General features: G+C 42.3%; 2 protein-coding genes across 8 annotated transcripts in view; both read left to right on the top strand.

Annotated features, from left to right (window-relative positions):
- Positions 1–3,221, top strand: part of Topaz1 (testis and ovary specific TOPAZ 1) — a 52,281-nt gene extending 49,060 nt beyond the window's left edge. The window contains exons 19-20 of the mRNA XM_052189256.1: positions 531–714; positions 3,002–3,221. Coding sequence (XP_052045216.1) covers positions 531–714; positions 3,002–3,221 — 404 coding nt within the window. The remainder of the gene's footprint in view (positions 1–530; positions 715–3,001) is intronic.
- A 2,060-nt stretch (positions 3,222–5,281) lies between these two features.
- Positions 5,282–21,410, top strand: part of Tcaim (T cell activation inhibitor, mitochondrial) — a 35,803-nt gene continuing 19,674 nt past the window's right edge. Inside the window, exons 1-5 of one of the 7 annotated variants that reach the window (XM_052186899.1) lie at positions 5,282–5,368; positions 8,917–8,986; positions 12,043–12,178; positions 14,844–15,000; positions 20,360–20,612. In XM_052186899.1, the coding sequence (XP_052042859.1) occupies positions 8,928–8,986; positions 12,043–12,178; positions 14,844–15,000; positions 20,360–20,612 (605 nt within the window). In that variant the 5' untranslated portion in view covers positions 5,282–5,368; positions 8,917–8,927. Of the gene's footprint in view, positions 5,369–5,403; positions 5,686–8,891; positions 8,987–11,965; positions 12,179–14,843; positions 15,001–20,359; positions 20,613–21,410 lie in introns of those variants that run through there. The other 6 variants (XM_052186901.1, XM_052186902.1, XM_052186905.1 and 3 more) reach the window with 6 other exon arrangements.

Genomic DNA, 21,410 nt, shown 5'->3' with positions numbered 1-21,410 from the left:
TCATTATGCTCTTCTTCTGTGTATTTGTAATTCAGTGTCGACAGTGGCCATAAAAGCATAAAGCTGTTCGTAGACCAAGTCCTGTTAAGCGTTAAGACCTAAAACAGCTGTTCTAGTTATGTTCCCATTAGGGAGTTTTTCTTTTGTTTTGAGATAGTCTCACTATATGTAGCACATCATCCCTCCAGCTTAGTCCTTCTGCATTAGCCTAAGTCAGTCACAGGCACATGCCAGCATACCTGGCTACCTTAGTAACTCTGGAATTATGTCATATATGTTACTCTCAACTTGAAAAACATGGGCACTTGCTGCAGTAAAACTCAAAGGCCATTTTTCAGAGTTTTCTTAGAAGAGCTGTGTCAATTGTACCAAGATGCTTATGGTCATGGAAGGTGTAATAAATCTGTGAATGTAAAAAGCTCTCCTGACCTGTAGTGGCTGTCAGCTGCAGACAATTAGAAGTCGTAAGTCTTAACCCAAGTCTTCCCCATTGCACTTTGGTGACGTGTGACCTGTTGTTTGATTTTCAGGTGCTCTCTCACTGGGTTGCTACCCACCAGTAGAGGGGAACTTATACCGAAAACTTCTATTGGTTCCTTCTTACTTATCTGAGATTGAAATGCTTTTAGCTATCGAGATATTTCTGGTGTCTAATGCTGGTAGTATTCAAAGCCCAGGAACTCCCACACAGGTGCTACAGATCGTTTTGAAAAGGTGGGTTAATAGAACTCCAGCCATATTCTGAACATAGATGCTGCACTATACCTGACCTATAATGTAATGTGTGCACGTTATATTTATTTACACTCTGTATATGTAAACTTGGCTAACATTTAAACTGGGAAAGAACAAGACCTACCAGGGGCTTTAAACCAAACAAATTAAGGAGCTAGGGGTGAACTTCAGTGATTGAGTGTGTCCATGCATGGGAACCCTGGGTTTGATTCCCAACTAAAAAAAAAAACAAAAAAACAAAAAACAAAAAAACAAAAACAAAAAAGCCCAAACAGGTTAATAGCACCCATTGGACACTTGAGTGATCTCAAAAATGTTAATACTTGTCTTAAAATATGGATCTTCTTTAAGTAGCAACCTTTCTTGTGTTAAAGACCTTAAAGGGTCTTTATCTAATATCTAAAAAAAAATTAGCTATGAATCTTTTCTTTATTGCTTATAGATCCACACAATCTGACATAAATGCCATGCCAGTGTGGACACTTACACAAAGCTTATCTCTCAGAAATTCCCGAGTTTTTCATCTGTAGAATCTTAATATTTAAAAATAAAATTTAATATAAAACACATTTTAAAAATAAAAAGGCCACTTGAGTGCCAGATTCTCCCAGAATGAGTGATCCAAGAGAGATAAGGCTAGGAAAACGCTGGTGCATTTTGTGACTTCTCTCCAGAAAGATTGTGAAGGTCTGGAATTTTACCCGTTTGTGAACTGGTGTGCCACAGGCCCATGAAACACAAGGTTCCTATGTTGGAGACAGGGTGCATTCTCGCTGGGGAGCCAACAGCAAGCAGCCACATGGTCAGCTTATCATCCCAACGTCCTACTGATAGCACACGGGGACCCCTGAGCGTGTGCAGGTTCCCTGACAGGAAGGCAGGCCCGAGCCTCAGGAGCCCAAAGCCTGCTTTCCATTTTCTCTACACTGCCCAAGGCTGTTGGAAGCCTGTCTTTTGCTCCAGGAGAAGCCACTTTTGTCTTCCAAGTTTCTTCACTATTTAAAGTTGCTTGAAAATTGGAACAAGGAATAGTCAGTGTCTCTAACACAAGCTCCCCAAATCCAGTTGGCCTGTGGCAGGCTGTTCCCTAACGGCCCACACTCAGAAATGCTGGCTCTGCTTTCTGCAGTTTGTCTCAGAGTCGTGTGGTATAGCCCACTTACTAGAAGACATCCTTTTCCTTGCACCTTCTTTTAAAAACCCATTGAAACTAGCCTTTGTTCTTACAGCTCTACTTTCAGTAAAGGGTGGGCTTCCTTTATTTGATACCATGCACTGTGGGGCATGAGGTGTCTAGGTTTATTCTTAGAAGAATTTGATTTTCTTCTTGCACCCTGTTTCCTATATTTGGAGCCTCTCTATTCATTGTTGAGTGTGAGGGTAGTCAGAGCCCTAGTCCATAACTAGTGACATACCTAGATCTTAGTTTTATGAAGGCCAGTGTGTTTTGGTGTGCTGAGCCCTGCCTTAGGTTACTAACCTCTACAGGCTATCCATTTTCAGACATGGGGAAGCTGCCACCTGTACAGTTTTCCAGTCTGTGGGCTCTAAAGTGCCTCGTCTGATTTAGGAGGCCGTAGAAGGTGGTGCTTGGATACTCATTCCTATTCTGAAGCATGAGCCTCATTTAGGTCACTGAGCAGCCTACCCTGGTGTTGGTTTGGGTAGAACCATTCTCAGAACTTGATGCTCACTGACATGCAAGGTATTGAGAGCAAGAATCAGTCTCATAGTTTATATACTTTTAGCTATTTCCTTTCTCCACAAGAAAAGCTACCATAAGAGTTCCATGCCAGTAAGCACAATCACACTTGATGGCAGATGGAGCTCAAAGAAGAGTATAACTCTTAATAGTACCCATCAGGAGCAAAGAAAACCATAAACTCCACAGGTTGTCACTAAATGTTAGCTGCATATTAAGTACTTGCTTGAAACTAGAAACAATACCAAGAGAAATCCAGTGTGATTGTTAATCATTCAAGCTGCATTGCACTTAATGCTAACATGTACAGCTTAATATTTATAGCTACTAGCTTTGAAAATACATACAGGGAACTAGCTGTGTCCCAGATCAGTGTTTGTCAGACTACCAGTTGCTACTGGGTCCTAATATACAATGCCTCTTATACTGTAAGCCATGGTTCAAAGGCTTAGAATCACTGCTATTAGATGCCATGACAGTTTAGGAACAATAAATGCAGATGACTTTCCTACAGAAACCACACTGCTGCCTCTGAGAATGTCTGCCCTTGGGTTCACTTCACAGATGTGAAGAAAGCAAATCTCGAGGCAAGGGTGACTATCAGGCCGCAGCAGAGAGACTGATCATGGCCGCCCGCATATCGGACCCCAGGCTTTTCATTAAGCACATGACCGTCAATCTCAACAAGGAGCAGGTGTACAGCCTGGAGCACTGCTCGGCCCTCAAGTGGCTCAAGGAGAACATGAAATGGGCTGGGAAAGCATGGCTTTTCACTAGCCATTAGTTAATAAAGGGTTGTTGGGTTTTCTTTTTAAGTTCAAGTAATCATTGTTGAAAATAAAGGAATAAAAATAACTCATATGCAGCATTTGTATCTTCTTGACACTAGAAATTATCAAATAGTTTTCAAGCAAAAAAATCATTTATGTGCAATGGTTTTATTAACAAAAAGTTTTTTTTCAAATTGCTTTTTTACTTAAATGTAAAAGGACCTAAATATGGAAAATTCCTTTTTAATAATGTAATTCAGAATGAAAAGCCACATGCTGGGTGCATTTAACATCAGTCCCCACAGGTGTTCAGTGTGGTAACTAAGAATCTCCAAATGCAATGACCAACTTTCACCTAATCAGGGTCACTACCGCTGGAATAAAAATGACAAAAAGATACTCGGGGATAAATGGTTTATTTGGCTTGTGCTTCCATATCATAGTCCCATTGCTGAAGTCAGGGCACCAACCCGAGCGGGATAGGAACCTGGAGGCAGGAGCTCATGCAGAGGCCATGGAAGATGCCGCTAGTGACTTGCTCAGCTTGCTTTCTTATGGACCACCAGCCCAGGGATGGCACCACTCAGGGTGGGCTGTTCCCTCCTACATCAATCACTAAGAAAATGCTTTCCTACAACATGATCTTAGGTGTTTTCTCAATCGAGGCTCCCTTTTCTCCGAGGACTCTAGCATGTGTCAAGTTGACATAAACTAGCAGCACAGACTTAAAACACTAGTCTAAATTACCCTCAAAACAATTTCCTTTTAGTATGTCTTATATGATTATGTGTATGTGTGGAAGGAGCACACATCTGTGTGGAAGTTTCAGGGCAGCTTTTTGGAATCTGTTCTTTCCTTCCCCTTTATCTAGTTCTGGTGATCAAACCGAAGTGGTCAGACTTGTGGGTCCGATAGCAAACACTTTCATCTGCTGGTTGACCTGGCCAGCACAGTACTGTATGCTTTCTGATGTGACTAATGTGTTAGGTTAGACGTTGCTAAATAGAATATCTTAAACAAATATGCCAAAACGTAAATATCTAACAAGGATTGTCCCAAAACACTAGGAAGTTAAAACTTCAGAAGCTGTCAGGTGGTGGTGGCCTACACCTTTGATCCCAGCACTCTGGAGGCAGAGGCCAGAAGATCAAGGCCAGCCTGGTCTACACAGAGAAATCCTGTCTCAAAAAACAAAAACTTCCTTCAGAAGCCATCTTCAGTATCTGTAGCCTCTTTAACAAAATCCTCATTCTAAATACTACTGTAAGCCACAAATTCAAGTCGTTTGGGGGCGGGGAAGAGGGGAGCCCTAAATAAGGTAATAAATGGGACAAGTATTCAAAGGAGTTCTCAAAATGGGTAGAGGCAGTGTCCTTAAATCTCAGCCTCACAAGGGCAGGAAATTAAGTCCCGGCACTCTTAAGCTTGAGTGACGCGTAGCACACACAGAGACAGGAGGTGAAATTCGCATGGGCAATTATAAACCACGCTCCCGCAGACAAAAGACAACGACGTGGGCCGGGTCTTCAGGCGAATGAAGATCCGACAGAAGGGGTGGGATGGCTTCTTGCTGGTTGACTGAGCGGAGAGGCAGCATAGCGAAAAGCAGTTTCTAGTCCATCATTTGCAGGTCTGAAGATGGGTTACAGACATCCAATAAAGCAGTAAAAAGCCCATGCTGACTATACTGAACATTTAAAAACAGCCTAGTAGCGTGATGCGTCACGCCTGTAATCACAGCACTTCGGAGGCTGAGGCAGGAGAATTGCTGCAAGTTCAAGGCCAGCGCGGGTTACAGCGTGAGCCACTGTCTCAAATAATAATGGATAAATCCAGATAGTGATCGAGGCAAAGTCAAGTGGGAAATGTAAGCCAGAGGAACGGGATCTCTCACACTCTGCTGCACCTGGGAAGCCTTCCAAGACTACCAACGGCTGTTCAGCGGGCACAGCGTCACCAGAGCGCCCTGCACAGCTCCGCCCCCTCCCCAGCCCGGGCCGCGCGTGCGCGCATTGGCCCCGCCCCTGGCTCCACTGCCCCTTTACCTTTGCTTATCGGCCTCCCACCTGCCTGCCAATCATCTTTCTCCCTCAGACCTAGCCGGCGGGAAGAGCCGGCCCGTGTCTCCCGAAGCTCCCTTCGGAAACCCGCAGATAGCGGGGTAAGGACACGGACAAGTGCGGCTTTGAAGCGGGGAGGGAGGCCGCCGAGAGCCGACGTCCTGGCTGGGAGCCGCTTGCCGGCCTTGCGCAGGCGTTCTAGGAGGAAAGGTCCGCCTTAGCCAATGAGCATGGTTCGTGCGGCCTGCAGGCTCAGAGTGACGGGGGCCTCCAACCACGGACCCCGGCCTGGGCGCACCCGAGACAGTGGGCGAGCCCTGTCAGGAGCTCCTTGCTTAGCGAGAGTTGCTCAGGGACTGCACACTTGCCACACAGGCCTGGCCTGTGAGTACTGCTGAGGCGTAGGCGAGGCTGTCAGGTGGGAGCTGGGTTTAGGCTGCTGCTGGGAGAGCCTTAGGGCTGGTGGGGCCCTGGGAGGAGCTCCACCCCAAGCTGCGGGCCTATCAGTTCACCTCTAGACCTGTAATCAGATGTACGGTTAAATACACTCTTAGAGGAGAGTCTATGGGGCATAGATTACTCAAGTGTAGTCCATGAAGTGGTGCACTACACCACTAAAGAGCTTAAAGAGTGTGCGACGTGTGTGCGGATGGGATTAAGATTGCAGGGTCGTGGTAAAAGGAAACAGGACCAGACTGAGTTTATCAGTTTGAGACCACTGAGTGGAGATTCCAGATTTAATATGGAGCTCATATAGTTTTTAAAAGGTGTCAAAGTTTGGTTGGTTGGTTGATTGAAGCATTTGTCTAAAGATGGCCTACTGAATAGGAGCCTGACATCCCTTGGCTTTAGTATCGATGAAGGAATTTTAAGTTCAGCGAAATTGCTATGCTAGAGTGGATACTCTGTGGAAAACCTGACCCTCCGTAATGGGAAGGCCCAGAAGACATGCCGTATACTTATCCTATAAGATGCAAAAATGGTCTGGGGTGGGGTAGGGGGAGCAACAGCAGGTTTGAAGAGTTTTGTCGTTACTCTTTGTCTTGTGCCAGATCTTAGGGTTCAGTGGGTTTAACTGAACCGTGGAGTAGCACCAAGGCCTGTACATCGGTGAGGCTGGGCCAGAAGTGCCTGTATCCTTCGTGAAACCGTAGCGTTTGTAGTTATGACTTAGCTCTCCAGCAAGATACAAAAGGAAAGCTAAAGAATTAGTTATCCAGCCAGGCAATGGTGGAGTGCCACTAATCCCAGCAACGGGAGGCAGAGGCAGTTGGATCTCTGTGAGTTCAAGGACAGCTAGGGGTGTTACCCAGAGAAATCCTGTCTCCAAAACCAAACAAATGGAACTTGTTATCCATTGATGCAGCTAATCCTGTTTCCTGAGTTTGCTCTTGTTGCTTACTTAGTACCCTACTCTAAGTAGAAAGCCTAAAAGCATTAAAAAAAAAAAAATCCTGGTCTTTGGGTGAGAAGGTGCATGCTTTTAATCCCAGTACTTCAGAGGCAGAAGCAGGTATATCTCTCTGAGTTGGATGCCAGCCAAGTCTACAAAGTGATACCTGTTTCCAAAAAACAAACAAACAAAAAGAAAAAAGAAAAGGTAGGTAGGTAGGTGTGGTTTTTATTACTTGAGAGAAGAATTTTCTTCTAAAAAAAATTATAAGATAGTTACAAAGGAAAACCATAACTGAAGAGAAATTAGTGTAAAGTTAATTGAAATAAGCTACTTTCAAATACAGATTGTGCCAAAGGGCCAAAACTCAATCTTGATCATTTCTGTGCTTGTCAAAAGTAATGGACAGAGGCAGTTAGATCTACATAGCAAGTTCCAGGCCAGCCTGAGCTACATAAAGAGTTGCAGACCTAGAGGAAAGGAAGGACTGTAACAGAAAATAATATCACTATTAAGTAGATTCAGGTAGTCATTTATACTGGCTTGTAATTGAATTTTATCCTTCTATATCTACCTTCTGTCCACACAGTAGACCATTTCTTTAGGACAAGTCTCTCCAGGGTGCCCTCCCCACCCTGTAGGTGTAGCCCCAGGAAGTCTCCAGTTACTCTGCAAGTCTGAATCATTGCATTTGCTACTTTGTTTTATGGTTATCTGCTTCTGTCTGTGTTCCTGCTTCTCTACCCTTTCCTCATAGACTAAGTTTAGTGAAAACAACAATTATCTTAGTGGCTCAGTGCTTTACCCTAATGCAGAAGCATTAATGAAGTGGTAAATTAAAGACTCAGAATGCCTTCTGAGTCTGATGATTAAGGAGTGTCTCCTGTCCATCTGTAGTCTACCTGAGGTTTTCTCTAAATGGAAGGGCAGTGTATCCTGTGGAGTACTGACAGCAGTCATGAGAATTTGTCTGCAGACAGAACTCCTGCAGCTGACATAGCTACAGTAGGCTGTCAGAGCTAGTATCACTAGCGTTCCCCAGAACCTGCCCATGTTCTGAAGCAGTGTATCTTCAATCCTCTAAGAGTCTTTGATTCTCTGTGAAGCTGACTGCAGCAATGGAAGAGACAGACTGAGTTCTTTCAGGGATTTTACTCAGTTGAAGCTAAGATCTTGATTTACACTGCAGTAGAAAACATTTTTTTTTAGGTTAAAACAGTATGAAGACAGGTTAGAACTTATTAAGAAAAGGCTTTCAGTTAAGTATATAGTGAAGGGTGTATACAGTTAAGGGTGCTAACAGAAAACATCTCTCTTCCCACAAAGGTAGTAATTATCAAAAGTGTTCATATTAAATATGAATGACTATAGCCCAGGAAGATGGATTCAGTTTTCTCTGAATAATACAGTTACATAGAAGCAGTTACATGGGCTTTTAGTCACAGAACAAAAGAAAGTCATAAATAGCTTATGGCACTCTTCGATAATGTTATAGAGGATAGGAAGTTGGAAGAAGGAACATACACACACACACACACACACACACACAGACTGTATCCCCTCCTGGAACTAAGCCAAAATAAACTCTTATGTTGCAGGGTTTTGCTTTGCTTTTTATCACAGCAACAGAAAAATAACTAAACCATATCCTCACACATGTAAAACGTTAAACGTTTTATTAGGTTAATACTTATATTAGTCAGGTTTCTCTAGAGTCACAGAATTTATGGGGTAGTCTCTATATAGTAAGGGAATTTGTTGATGACTTACAGTCTGTAGTCCAACTCAATGGTCAGCAGCAGCTGTGAACGGAAGTCCAAGGATCTAGCAGTTACTCAGTCCCACAAGGCAAGCAGGCTAAGAAGAGAGTCTTCCTTCTTCCAAAGTCTTTAGGTAGGTCTCCAGCAGAAGGTGTGGTCAGATTAAAGGTGTGTCTACCACGCCTGGACCTGGGAATTGCTTTGTCCCAGATGACCTTGAACTCAGGGATCTCCCTGTCTTAATCTGGGATTCATAGACAATATGCCTCAAGATCTCCATGCTGAGATCCAGGTCAAAAATTTGTATCCCTGAGTCTCCAGATTAGGAGCACAGGTGAGCCTTCCAATTCTGGATTGTAGTTCATTCTAGATATAGTTAAGTTGACAACCAGGAATAGCCACTACTTTAAGTATTTCGCTTTGAGGATGGTAACGTGATGGTAATACGTTTTTAACCTTTCACTTGTTCAGTTCTTCTCTTCGCTTCATCCATTAGGCAATTAATGGATGCTTGGAAGTTGGTCTGCTTATTCGGAAATGTTTTGCCACCTGAGGCCTTTGAGGAGGTAAGCTCTGTTGTCCACTCAGTTTGTTTTAGAGGAGGGTCTGTTATGTATTGAGCTAATTTCAACTTGTTTTTCAGATCTCAAAACTATCATTTTATGGTTTTATTTTAGGCAGGAACAAAAAGAAAGAAAACTAATATGAGAGGCCAAACTGTCTAAGGCTCCATTCAAAGCAGGAGACAACAGACCCTAATAGAATAGTTCTATATGAAACATAAAGAGGAAAAATAAATTAAACCTCTCCCAGGATGGTATTATGTTCCCAATCTGCAGAGCACATACTTTGATGTTTTAGATTTAAAAGAAAAGGACTATAATAATTCTACAAATTCCTCCTCTTGGTGCACAGAAGACATGCAGCACATGTAAATAAGCACAGCTTGGATAGGTGTGAGTTTGTGGCACAGAGGAAGTTTGAGAGTTTATAACTCATGTAAACGTGAAGACTAAGGAAGATCATTGGAGCTTGGCTGAGGGTTCTCTGGAAGAGATGATGAGACAAAGTCTCATTTAGCCCAGGCTGGCCTCAAATTCATGATGTAGCCATGGCTAGTCTTGAATTCCTGCTCCTTCCCCCTCTACTACTGGAGTTACAGACTTCTGCCACCACACTTGACTACAACTTTTTATAAGGAGTATTTGAGAGCAAGTTAAAAAGATTGATTAAAGACTCAATAATGGGTCTTGCCAAGTAGGAACTGTGGAAGCCATCAAAAGTGCTTGTATAAGAAATACAGTTCCCCCACCCTGGCTCTGCACCCCACCTGGGCAGCACAATAGATATGACCTTGGTGGGGAATGAGGTCAGGCAAGCAAGGGATAGCTGGTCCCATCATTCATCATCACTGGGGTAGCCTCTCCACTCTGTCTGCGGCAGGTGGATGAGCTAGCCCTGAGGTAATGAGAGTGGGAGTGCTGGCCCTGCCCCCTCACTGGCTGCAGCATTCAGGAGAGTAGGCCCTGTACCTCACCTGGGCAGCACAGTAGAGCTGGCCCTGCCCCCTTGCCTGATGTGGCATTGGGTGAACTAGCCAGAGCAGTCATGGAGAGTTCACCTTGGTGGTGTGGCAGCAGGTGAGCTCCTGGGGGACCAGCTCAGCTACCTGCCAAGCCCAGATCCATGGCCTTGTGTTGGTCCACCCCAAGATCTACCCAATCCGTGATCTGCCAGAGCATGTGAAAGAGCCTGTCCTGCAGAGCCAACATTGCAGGATCTCCAAGACGCAAAGCAAAATCAGGACATCCAAGAAGAATCCCAGTGAGGATGCATTATAGATAGTGCAGCAGAAGCCAGAGGCCTTGAAACAGACCAATGACTCATCGCAATGAACATTTGCAAGTAAAGCTGTGTGGACAAAAGGGTGTACTGTGTGACATTATAGCTTCCACAACGAGATTTTTTTTAATGCTATCTTATTTTCTTTCGGGGGGGGGGGGTGGCAAGTTGCAAGGGCAGAGGCTAGGTATGAAGGGACAGGGAGATGAGTGGGATTGGGGTGCATGATGTGGAACTCCCAAAGAATCAGTAAAAAGGTTTGTTTTTTTCAAAAGTAATAAGTTTTAAAAAGAAAAAAATGAATGGCATATAGTATTGTTTGGGAGAAGACAGACAAGCAGGCTAGTGAGGAGGCTATGCAAATTGTGCGAGCGATAACAGTCTGGTAGCAGAGGCAGTAGACAGGACTGATTTCAGGAGACAGTATGAAGAGAAGCTGACAGGCTAACTTGAGAACAGGTGTAAGTGGTGTGACCTCATTTGGGCTTTGTGCTTTGGCAGCATTGAGAAAGGACATTATGCCACAGAATCAAAAATAGCAGTGTGAAGGTGGGGGATCCCAGTGCCCTTAGAGGTCAAATCAGGGAGATCTCGAGTTTGAGCCACCTAAGGATAAGTTAAGGAGAGGAGATGAGTAAGGGCTGAACTGTCTTCCCTGCTGTTCTTCTGTCTGTTTGAGACAGGTTCTCAGTGTGTATCACTGGCCAGGATCAGACTCAGGTTTTGATACTTACATGCCAACTGAGCAGTCCCACTAGCTGCCTTATTAGTCAAACTCCTTTACTGGACCATCTGTATGCTTACTTTATAAAAGGCTCACATACATGCAAAATAAAACAGAAGGTAACCTGAAAATATACTGGTGTTTTCCAGACTGTTAAATCTTTGGGCTGGAGGGATGGCTCAGAGGTTAAAAGCTCATACTGTTCTTGCAGAGAGGATCTGAGTTTAGTTCTCAGCACCCACATAAGGCCACTCATAATTGCTCATGTATATCCAGTGAACTCCGATGGTCTCCAGATACCTGTGCATATTTGGCATTCAGTCACACAAATACACATAAAGAAAAATAACAATCTAGAAATCTTCAAGTTCTATAATCTCTTATCATTTTAACAGTATAAAACATGCCTGATAGTTTGTTGAGACTCAACATGCCTGATAGGTTGCAAAACGTGACCAACACTTAGACACTTCTATTTAGAATAATTAGAATGGAAATGTAAATTGCAATATTCAAAGATAGGCACTGTGAAATTGCTCCCCAAGAATAATAAGTCAGTCATTTCCTTAGACTAAAATACTGTAGTATTATTTTCATTGAAGAAGATAAACAGTACTTAAGAACATCCCAGACAGTTTGAAACACGACTTAAGAATGGGAATGTCAAGTTGTCTGATTAGAATTCTGTTACCACTCTGCTAATGAGGAAACTAAAGGACATCTTCCTCTTGATACTGAAGATCTCAGGGCATTCCCCACTGCACTGGAAAAAGTACACTGATGTAAATTAAGGAAAACAAAACAGAACTTCAAGGAGAAAAATGTCTTCTGCGGTGAGGCCAGCTCCCAGAGAGCCATGGAGGGAAGTGCTGCTCTTCCCACTACTGCTCATGCTGCAGTAAAGGGCTTAGAACCTGACAGATTGCAGCAAATCAGTCTCTGCCTTGTTCTTCAGTTTTCCCCTGCATGGTACATTCAGGTTGGCTGCACCTTCTGCATGGTGATGTATGGTGGATGTATATATGTCACAGAGAGTAATCCCTGTGTTTCTGATAGGTTCTGCCTGAGGAAGGTCCTCCCTCATTGGCTTCACTACTCTCGAGCTCTATCAGGGGCAGAAGCCATCAATGCCTTGAGGCCTTTCTACTTTGCAGTTCATCCTGATTTCTTTGGACAGCACCCCAGGGAAAGGGTAACACTTATTTTTTTAACTTATTGTCTATATGTCTAGTTGATTTACCTTTGAGTCAATATAATGCAGAAAGTCCTGTAAATTTGGGTTATTCTGTCATGATAATGGTTGACACAAAAGCAGTACTAACTTGAAAAATAATAAAGTTTCCAATTAGTAAATTTAGTGAACGTTTGTAATAGAGCAGTTGAAACCATTGTTTATTCAAAGCTGTCATTATTTATATAAACACTAAAGTTGCCACATAAGTTGAAGAGTATAATAATCATGTTTCTGCACTAGTTTTTGGAGTAATATAAAAGACTTGACAGGAAAACTTTCTTCACCTGATGGAGTCTTTCTTGTAAGGATGCCCTCGGCAGATTGTCAGCGCCTGGAGACTTCCCTGCATGCTGTGTGCTACTGAACTTGTGCTACATGTTTTGTACTCAGGGGATGCAAACTGGCAAAAGTCCTGGGGCAAAGTCATAACCATCAATATTTTTAATATCAGACAATATTATAGAGCTAAGTACATTAGAGTCATTTCATTGGTCCCTTTGTGGTGTTTGTTTGTTAACACTGATCCCTGATTTAACCTGTAATAATAAACCCTGGGCACCCGGCTCAAGTGAACAGCCTGGTAGTGGCATGCAGCACACCTTGAACATTGCTGCACTTCACTGCTGGGAATGAAAACCTGCTGTAGTCCTCACTGTGGAGCAACCAGGAGCAAGCTCACTCTCTGCCCTGTCCAGCTGCCCACTGCCAGCCACTCTTCTACATTAGTAAACCTTGACTGAATAGAACAGCTTTTCAGAGTTGTGTGAGTCCCAGCCGGCCACTGGACCTGAGTGTGGTCTTGGGGACTCACTCACCCAGTTGCTCTGGTTGGTCATGTGTCTTCCCCTACCTCAGGCACTGTGATCTGAGCACTCACCCTTTGCCAAGCCTTTGTGCTCTCTGCTCCCTCACCTTGACCTGTCCTGAGAGATGGCTTATCTCTGCCTCTCAGGGAGCCCCTCCCAGGCCACTGGCAGCTTCTACTCTACCTTCCTTTCCAGCAGCTCCTCTTCTTACCGTCTGTGTCTGTTTTCATGCTGAGGTGCCTGGCTCCTCAGGTATTAGGTCAACTGTTTGTCCTCTGTCGTCAATGAAGGGCAGGCCCATAAAGACTTCTCACTCTTCTGGCCATTTCCCACGCAGCTCTGGCTCTGGCTCACCAAAACCTCGCCCTCTGCTGAGTGCACTCAAGGCTCCAAGTCCAAGATTTCACACTGGCACCCACTTGAGTGTGGTTCTTTGCTTTTTAATACTCTAATTTTAAAATATGGGCTATTATTAATAGATTTCAAAACTCACAGATCAATACAAAATTCCCTTTAAAATCTCAGTCTGGCCCTAATTTCCTTTGCCTCCATTCCTGTTCATTTGCTGCAGATCATTGTGTATACTGACTCCCACAAGTCCCTTCCACTATTTCTTCTAGCAAAAATAACATCAAAAGTAACTTTGAAGATTTCAGTTTTATTTTGGGTAGAGTTTGGGTTCCATTTTTTATTTTGAGATAGGGTGTCACCATAAGCCTCAGACTACTCTCAGAACATTCCCTCCTCTTGCATTAGCTTCCCAGAGGGTTTGTGATCAAGATCTAGCTCTTTTGTTTTGTTTTGTGGTTCATGTCTGTGCATCTCTATCACTTCCTTTATGCTTCTCCTCTTTTGGGGACTGTGTAATACTCCAGTAATCAAGAAGATGCTGTTCTTATATACATCAAAGAGCACATTATAACCTTAACTAAAAAAATAACCAGCTCTTATCTGGTTATTTGTCTTATGGCTTCATTTACTACATATATATAGGAATTTTCTTAATTCTTCTATTTTTATAAAAATGCATCTCAGTGGTCTGTCATGGAAATATTATTAGACATAATAAATCCAGTGATATAATCACTGATGTATTGCTTTGGGATAGCAGTCCTAGCTAAGCTTGTTTTACTCCTACGTGATGAAGGACTGACCACCTTTTACCCTGATGCTTTATATGATTATGTGATGCTTACATGTTCTGTGTCTCCCCTTCAGTTATCCACTGTGCACTGCGTAATGTGGAGCTAGCCTTTCCTTTTATCAGGCAATCTGTGAAATCCCAACATTCTTTAAGTATTTATATTCAGTTATGTGTCTATATATGTGTCTGCATTTGGGTGAGTGAGTGCATTGCCCGTGGAGGCTAGAAAAGGGCATTGGATCCCCTGGAGCTGTAGTTACAAGCAGTTATGTATGCGCCACCACATGGATACTAGAAACTGAACCCAGGTTCTGTGCGAGAACAGCCAGTGTTCTGACCAGTAAATCATCTTTTCAGCTCACAATTTGTTTTGTTTTGTTTTGTTTTTTAAAAGGCAGCATCTCACTGTATAGCTCTGTTTTTGTTTGGTTGGTTGGTTGACTTTTGTTTTTTGCTTTTGTTTTGTTTTGTTTTGTTTTGAAACAGTGGTCTGGAACTCACCGAGATCTGCCTGCTTCTACCTCCAAGTACTGGGATTAGGCTTATACCACTAGGCTAGGTTCCCTCAACATTTTTTAACAATAAATTACTTAATATCTTCAATATATGTAAAAGCCACATAATAATTTCTTCTTTCTTTACTCACATGTAAATGCCCCTTTTTTTTTTCTAGGAAGTCAATGAAAATTCTCTTAAGAGATTAAGTGTATATTTAGAAAATCTCCAGAAACCAGGCTTCAAATCTCTAAAACCAACTCAGCTTACATTTTATATAAGAGAAAAAACAGCCCAGAATTCCTCTGAAGGCCAGGAGCCTGTCAATACTACCGGTACGTTGTTTATTTCTATTGTGTCCCTGCCTGCTTCATGTGAAATGTGTTCATTAATTCGGACATTGCCAGAATACCTTTGGATTTGAGCCTTGATTATTGACAACTATCATAATTGTTTTTCTAGAATTAGATTTTGTTCCTGGCTGGATGTGTGTCATTTTTGTGTGTTTAAACAATTGTTTTCCGAAGTATTCCAGCCAAGTGTTGGTTGGGGTGCATGCCTTTATAGTGAGTTCTGATCCAACCATGATGATGGATAGCCCAAAGAGAAGCCAGGTGATGAAGAGCAAGAAGTCAGCAGGGCGGAGTCTGGACTGACACACATACACTGTTCAGATAACCTGGGAACTAGATACCTGAGGATGCCCAGTTTAGACTCCTGCTTACCTGGTCAGAGTCCTTCTCTTTGGAACATTGTCACCAGCACTGCCATTTGCAAGAACCACTTTGGACCTAACAGTTAAAAAATTAAAATTAAATTGTTCTTTTTTCATTACTGAATTTTCATTAACAGTTTGGCATTCCTAAGACATTGATGGGTTTTTTTGTCAATTTCATATGTAGATGATATATTTTGGTCATTGGAAACCTTTGATACTCCTTCCCATCCCTCCCATTTCCACACAACCTTTTCCCAACAAGCACTCTCAACTTTCATATCTTCTTTTTATTGCTTTGTTAGGGCATTTTCTTTTTCTGTTTTCATGACAATACATTATATTCTTAAAGACCTAAGTCATTTTTCCAGCTCTGGGTTCTTTTGGTGGTCCAAGTGGAAGTTAACTTTATTATCAGAGTAAGCATTAAAACAAGATAGGATTCGGGGCTGGTGAAATGGCTCAGTGGTTAAAAGCACAGACTGCTCTTCCGAAGGTCCGGAGTTCAAATCCTAGCAACCACATGGCGGTTCACAACCATCCGTAATGAGATCTGACTCTCTCTTCTAGAGTGTCTGAAGACAGCTACAGTGGACTTACATATAATAAATAAATAAATCTTTAAAAAAAAAAAAAAGATAGGATTCAGTAAGAGTTTCACTGAATTAATGCTTAAACAAGTAGCTGTAGCCAGCCTTGGCTGAGCGAGGTCCAGAAGTCCTCCACTGCCAGCCAGTGGTTAACTGAAAATTATTCATTAGCAAGAACAGGTGAAGCAGAAATTAAAAATGAAAGGAAACATGATTTTTAGAAAGATAATATTAATACATAAAGCATTTTTATATACCAGAAGAAATCAGAGTATCTCCCTTACAAAATGGACTATAACTCAGATAACAATAAAAGAAGCCAAAATGATCAGGTGCTGGTCTGTCTGCTGGAGACCCTTTACATTAATATTATCTGCACATGGTAAGAGTATTTCTGCAGGCCAGGCATGGTGGAGGCAGCAGCAGAAGGATCTGGTGAGTTTAAGGCCAGCCTGGGCTACAGAGTGAGTTACAGATCAGAGCTATATAATGAGACCTTGTCTCAAAGAGAAAGAGAAAAAGAAAAAAGTTTCTTCATGCTCTGATGTGGCTATGTAAATTCAGACTTTCTTTTTAGTTCTGGGAATTGAACTGAGGTCTCACATACATCAATTAGCCAGTGCTTTATGCATGAGTGGCATTATTCCCAGCTCCACAGAAACATTTACAGGGCACCTTGTAAGGATCTCACCCAAAACAGCAAACCTATTCTCAAAAGGAATCCTAAGGAACTAAAGACCTGTCATACGGGATAGCAACCTATGTGATAAGAGTCAATAATCAATGAATTGAAAAATTAATATGGAAAGCACAATTTATTCCTTGACTTAGTTTAAATTTTTTATTAGATTTAGTCTTTTTTTTTTTGTTTTTGTTTTTTAAGACAGGTTTCCTGTGCGTAACAGCCTTGGCTCTCTTGGAATTCACTTGATAGACCAGACTAGCCTCAAATTCAGGAGATCCACCTGCCTCTGCCTCTTGAGTGCTGAGATTAAGGGAATGTGCTGCTATGCCCAGCTAGATATAACAATGTTTTAGTGGAGTATTTTGCCTGCTTGTAGGTCTGTATATCATAGGCATGCTTGGTGCCCAAGGTCACAAGGACATCAGATCCCCTGGAACTGAAACTGCGAATTGTTGTAAGGCACCATGTAGGTGCTGGAATTGAACCCAGCTTCTTTGCAAGAGCAAGTGCAGAACCATCTATGACCACGACTCTGCTTTTTTTTTTTTTAAGGATTTATTTATTTATTATATGTAAGTACGCACCGGCAATGGTGGCGCATGCCTTTAATCCCAGCAATTGGGAGGCAGAGGCAGGCAGATTTCTGAGTTCGAGGCCAGCCTGAAGAGAGTGAGTTCCAGGACAGCCAGGACTATACAGAAAAACCCTGTCTCGAAAAAAGAAAAAAAAAATTCTAAGTACACTGTAGCTGTCTTCAGACACACCAGAAGAGGGCATCAGATCTCATTACAGATGGTTGTGACCTATCATGTGGTGCTGGGATTTGAACTCAGGACCTCCAGAAAAGCAGTCAGTGAGTACTCTTAACCACTGAGCCATTTTTCCAGCCCCCAACTCTGCTCTTTAAAGCCAGAACTTATGTAGTGACTCTGTCACAAAGAGTCCCCCAGCTTCTGCCTCCTGAGTGCTGGGTGTGCTCCTGTTTAAGCTATTGAATTAGCAATTTTAAGTCTGAGCCTCTTCTTCCTGGCCTTCAAGGAAAAAAGTTTGAATTTTCCTTTTCTCCTGCAAATAGTCCTCAAAATGATCCTATTAAGAAAAGTGTCTTACTTTTACCTGTTCTGTATTATGTACGTTTGTCAAGCAGAGTATATCTGCAGAAAGGAATTAAGCTCTGTCTCTAAGAATACACATCTCAGGAGGGTTTAGGAGATAGTTCAGTCAGCAGGGTACTTATCATACAAGAATAAAGACCTGATCTCAGATTCCAGCACCTACATAAAAAAGCCAGCTGTGACAGCATGCTGTGTGATCCCAGCACTGGGGGTGGTGGTGGGGTGTGACAGGAGGATCCCTGGAGCCCAGGAGTCAACCAGCCAGCTTCACCTAAGGGATTACCCAGATCCCTCAAAATAAGGTGGACTGGGCCAGAAGACCAATACCCGAGGTTGCTTGACCTCCATAAACATGCCCATACACAGACACAAAGGTGCATACACCAACACACACAACAAGGAAGGCAGGCTGGCAGGCAAAGCACACTTCAACTCACGTGGAATGTTGGAAATTACTTTCCAGCCCATCACTATTGGAAGTGATAACTGTGTTGAATTGTTAAGTCAACTAGCATGTAGCTGCTGAAAAGAATAGGCTCATTTCTACACATAGATGTGGAAGGTGTTGGGCCTACCAAATGAGAGTAAAACCACCAACCCAAGCTTTGTTTTGTGTCAGACAGGGTGTGAGAAAATAGCATTGAACATCTGAGACAGTGGGGTTTTTATAGCCCCCAAACTGCAAGGCTGGGACTTTCCAAGGGTTGGGCAATTTGTGGTTATGTAGGAAATTGGCTATCTCAAAATCAGCAGAACATCTTACCAGGGTGAAGGTCAGGGTATAGTCAGTGTATGGGGTGTGGAATGACTCAAATTCGGAAAAATGTATCAAGACATAGTCAATCCTAAGTTTTATAGAAAACAAGAATGAACTTATTTTAACCTTGTAACAAGAAGTCAGGCTAGTCTACCAAGTTAGGTGGCAAAGGTTCAAATACCCATAGCGGTACCATCACTACTAAAATAATAGACCCATAGTGGTACCATCACTACTAAAATAATATACCCATAGCAGTACCATCATTACTAAAAGAAACAATTTAAAGTAACTGTGTTTGTCTATAAATACACATGTGTATAAACATGATAACATTAGCACATATGTCATAATACAGTTCAGAGAATAGAGAAAAGGTTTAGTCTGCACTAAGAGAGGTTCTGCGTGGGAGCCTGTAAGTACTCCACAGATGAGCCCTCAAGTATAGCAGGCACTGGCCGTGTGCCTCTGAGCACTTGAAAGGTTGCTTGTGTGGTCAAAGAATGCATTTTAAGTTTTATTTAAATGGTTTTTTATGGTGGTAGTGGTGGTGGGTTTAAGAGGTGGTTATTGTTTTGAGAAAAAAAAAATCTTAGCCCAAACTGGCCTCAAACTCAACATGTAGCCAAGAATAACCTTGAAGTCCCATTTATCTGCCTCTGCTCTCACAAGAGCTGGAGTTACAGGCCTACACTACCATGCCCATCTTAGTTTTAATTATTTAATTAATTTAATTATGAATATCCACATTGTGTGGTTAGGTACATGACTAATACATGTTGCTGGAAGACTGTACCAACAGTTAACAGAGGTTATATCTAGTAAAGTTATGAGATTATAAGCCTTTTAACAGACTTTTACTCATGTGTATATGTGTGAAACTTTACAATGAGAGTGTGGTAATAAAGTTTTTGTAGCCCAAAATGGTAGCACAGTTTAATCCCATCACTCAGAAGGCAGAGGCCAGCAGATACCTGTGATTTTGAGGCCAGCCAGGGTTACATAGTGAGAACCTGTCTAAATTATAACTAATAATAATACTTAACAGAATTTAATTTTTTGTCAGGGCTATGGCCCAAACCTAGGGCTTCGTGTATTCTAGGCAAGAACTCTGCTACTGCACTATATTTCCTGCTCTCTTGTGTGATTTTCAAGCTTCTTTTCAATTTTGGGTGTTGGACTTGGAGAAAGAGGTTCAGTGGTTAAGAACACTAGCTGTTCTTCCAGGGGACCTGGGTTCAAATCCAAGAACCCATATGGCAATTCACAACCATCTACAACTCCAATTCCAAAGGGATCTTACATCTTCTTCTGGCCTCTCTGAACACCATGCATACATGTGGTGCACATAAATACATACATACATGAGCACACACACATAGTACATTTAAAACATGTTTTAAAGATGAGCTGTGCGCACCAACACTAGGTAGATAGCCTGGGCCCCCCAGCATGCCCTGCCAACGCAGGTATCCCCAATACCCTGCTCTCTGCTAGAATCTTTGTGATGGATGTAGGAACACTCCCCTCTCTTTAGTGACAAGATTGACCACAAGCAGAACTGAAAATAGTCTCCATACCCTTTTCAGCTGGGATGGCACCTACTTCCTGGTTTCAAACTAGAAAGAAATCCATGGAAATGAAAATTCTGCTGTAGAGTTTGGAGAGGGAGAGGTTTTTCATTTGTTGATGATTTACCAATGGGGAGATTTTAATGGCTAATGAAATGTTTTTAAAGATTCTAATTTTAAAATTGTTTCATGAAAAAAATGATTCTAAGCTAAAACAAGTAATCATGTGTATTAATTGTCTGGGGGAATTATATTCTCTAGGATTCCGAGCAGTCAGATTTACTTTGCACAGCAGCGATCTGCTAAGCACAGTATTGTATATTCTCAACTCCTGCAGTTTGCCTGTTGAACACGTCCAAAGCTTGAACACTAATGTGCATTCCCAGCCTCTCAAGGAAGCCACAGGGATGCCCGACAGACCCATCAAATGGCATAGGTCCTATTATTCCTTTACTGGGTTCAAGGACCCTGACGAAGACCTCGGGCATGTCTCAAGAGTGGAAACAACCCTAACGTAAGTAAAAGGTTTTATTTAAATAGCCTTATGTAATTTCTGTTTAAATGTAGTTCTGGTTTTGCAGGAAAAGAAATTTTAGTAATATATTTGAGGAAATATATTTCATGTTGCTTAAAGTTGAAGAACCACTTCCATTTTTTTTATTATTTAATGCCAGATACATGCATAAGATTTAAGTTTTTAAAATCAGCTCTTTTTTTTTAAAAGATTTATTTATTATTATATGTAAGTACACTGTAACTGTCTTCAGATACCCCAGAAGAGGGCGTCAGATCTCATTATGAATGGTTGTGAGCCACCGTGTGGGTGCTGGGATTTGAACTCTAGACCTTTGGAAGAGCAGTTAGTGCTCTTAACCACTGAGCCATCTCACCAGCCCATAAAATCGGCTCTTTATACGTTGGACATTTGCAGTCTGTGTGGAGAGTTCAGAGGTAATTAAGTTTAATAATCCATACTTACAAAAAACACACCAGGTGTAGTAGCACATGGCTGTAGTCCCAGCCTTTGGAAAGTAGTTAAGTAGTGACGAAGATGAACAGATCAAGGCAGGGCAGTCTGAGATATGCAATGAATCCTTGTCTCAGACAGACAGACACCTTCATAAAATATCATCTTGAATAGATAGTTGAAAAAGATATGAGTAGGGCGTGTAGTACTTTCTTTTATGCAGCATTTGGGAAGCAGAGGCAGGAGGATCTCTGTTCCTTTGAGCACAGCTTGGTTTGAGGCCACAGTTGAGTTCCCAGGTTAGTCCAGGCTACATAGTGAAACCCTGTCTCAAAAAAGCAACAG

Source organism: Apodemus sylvaticus, chromosome 7 (genome assembly GCF_947179515.1).
Source record: "Apodemus sylvaticus chromosome 7, mApoSyl1.1, whole genome shotgun sequence".
Taxonomy (NCBI): Eukaryota; Metazoa; Chordata; class Mammalia; order Rodentia; family Muridae; genus Apodemus; species Apodemus sylvaticus.
Note: the sequence above shows the minus strand (reverse complement) of the source record. Positions and strands in the feature narration are given on the sequence as shown.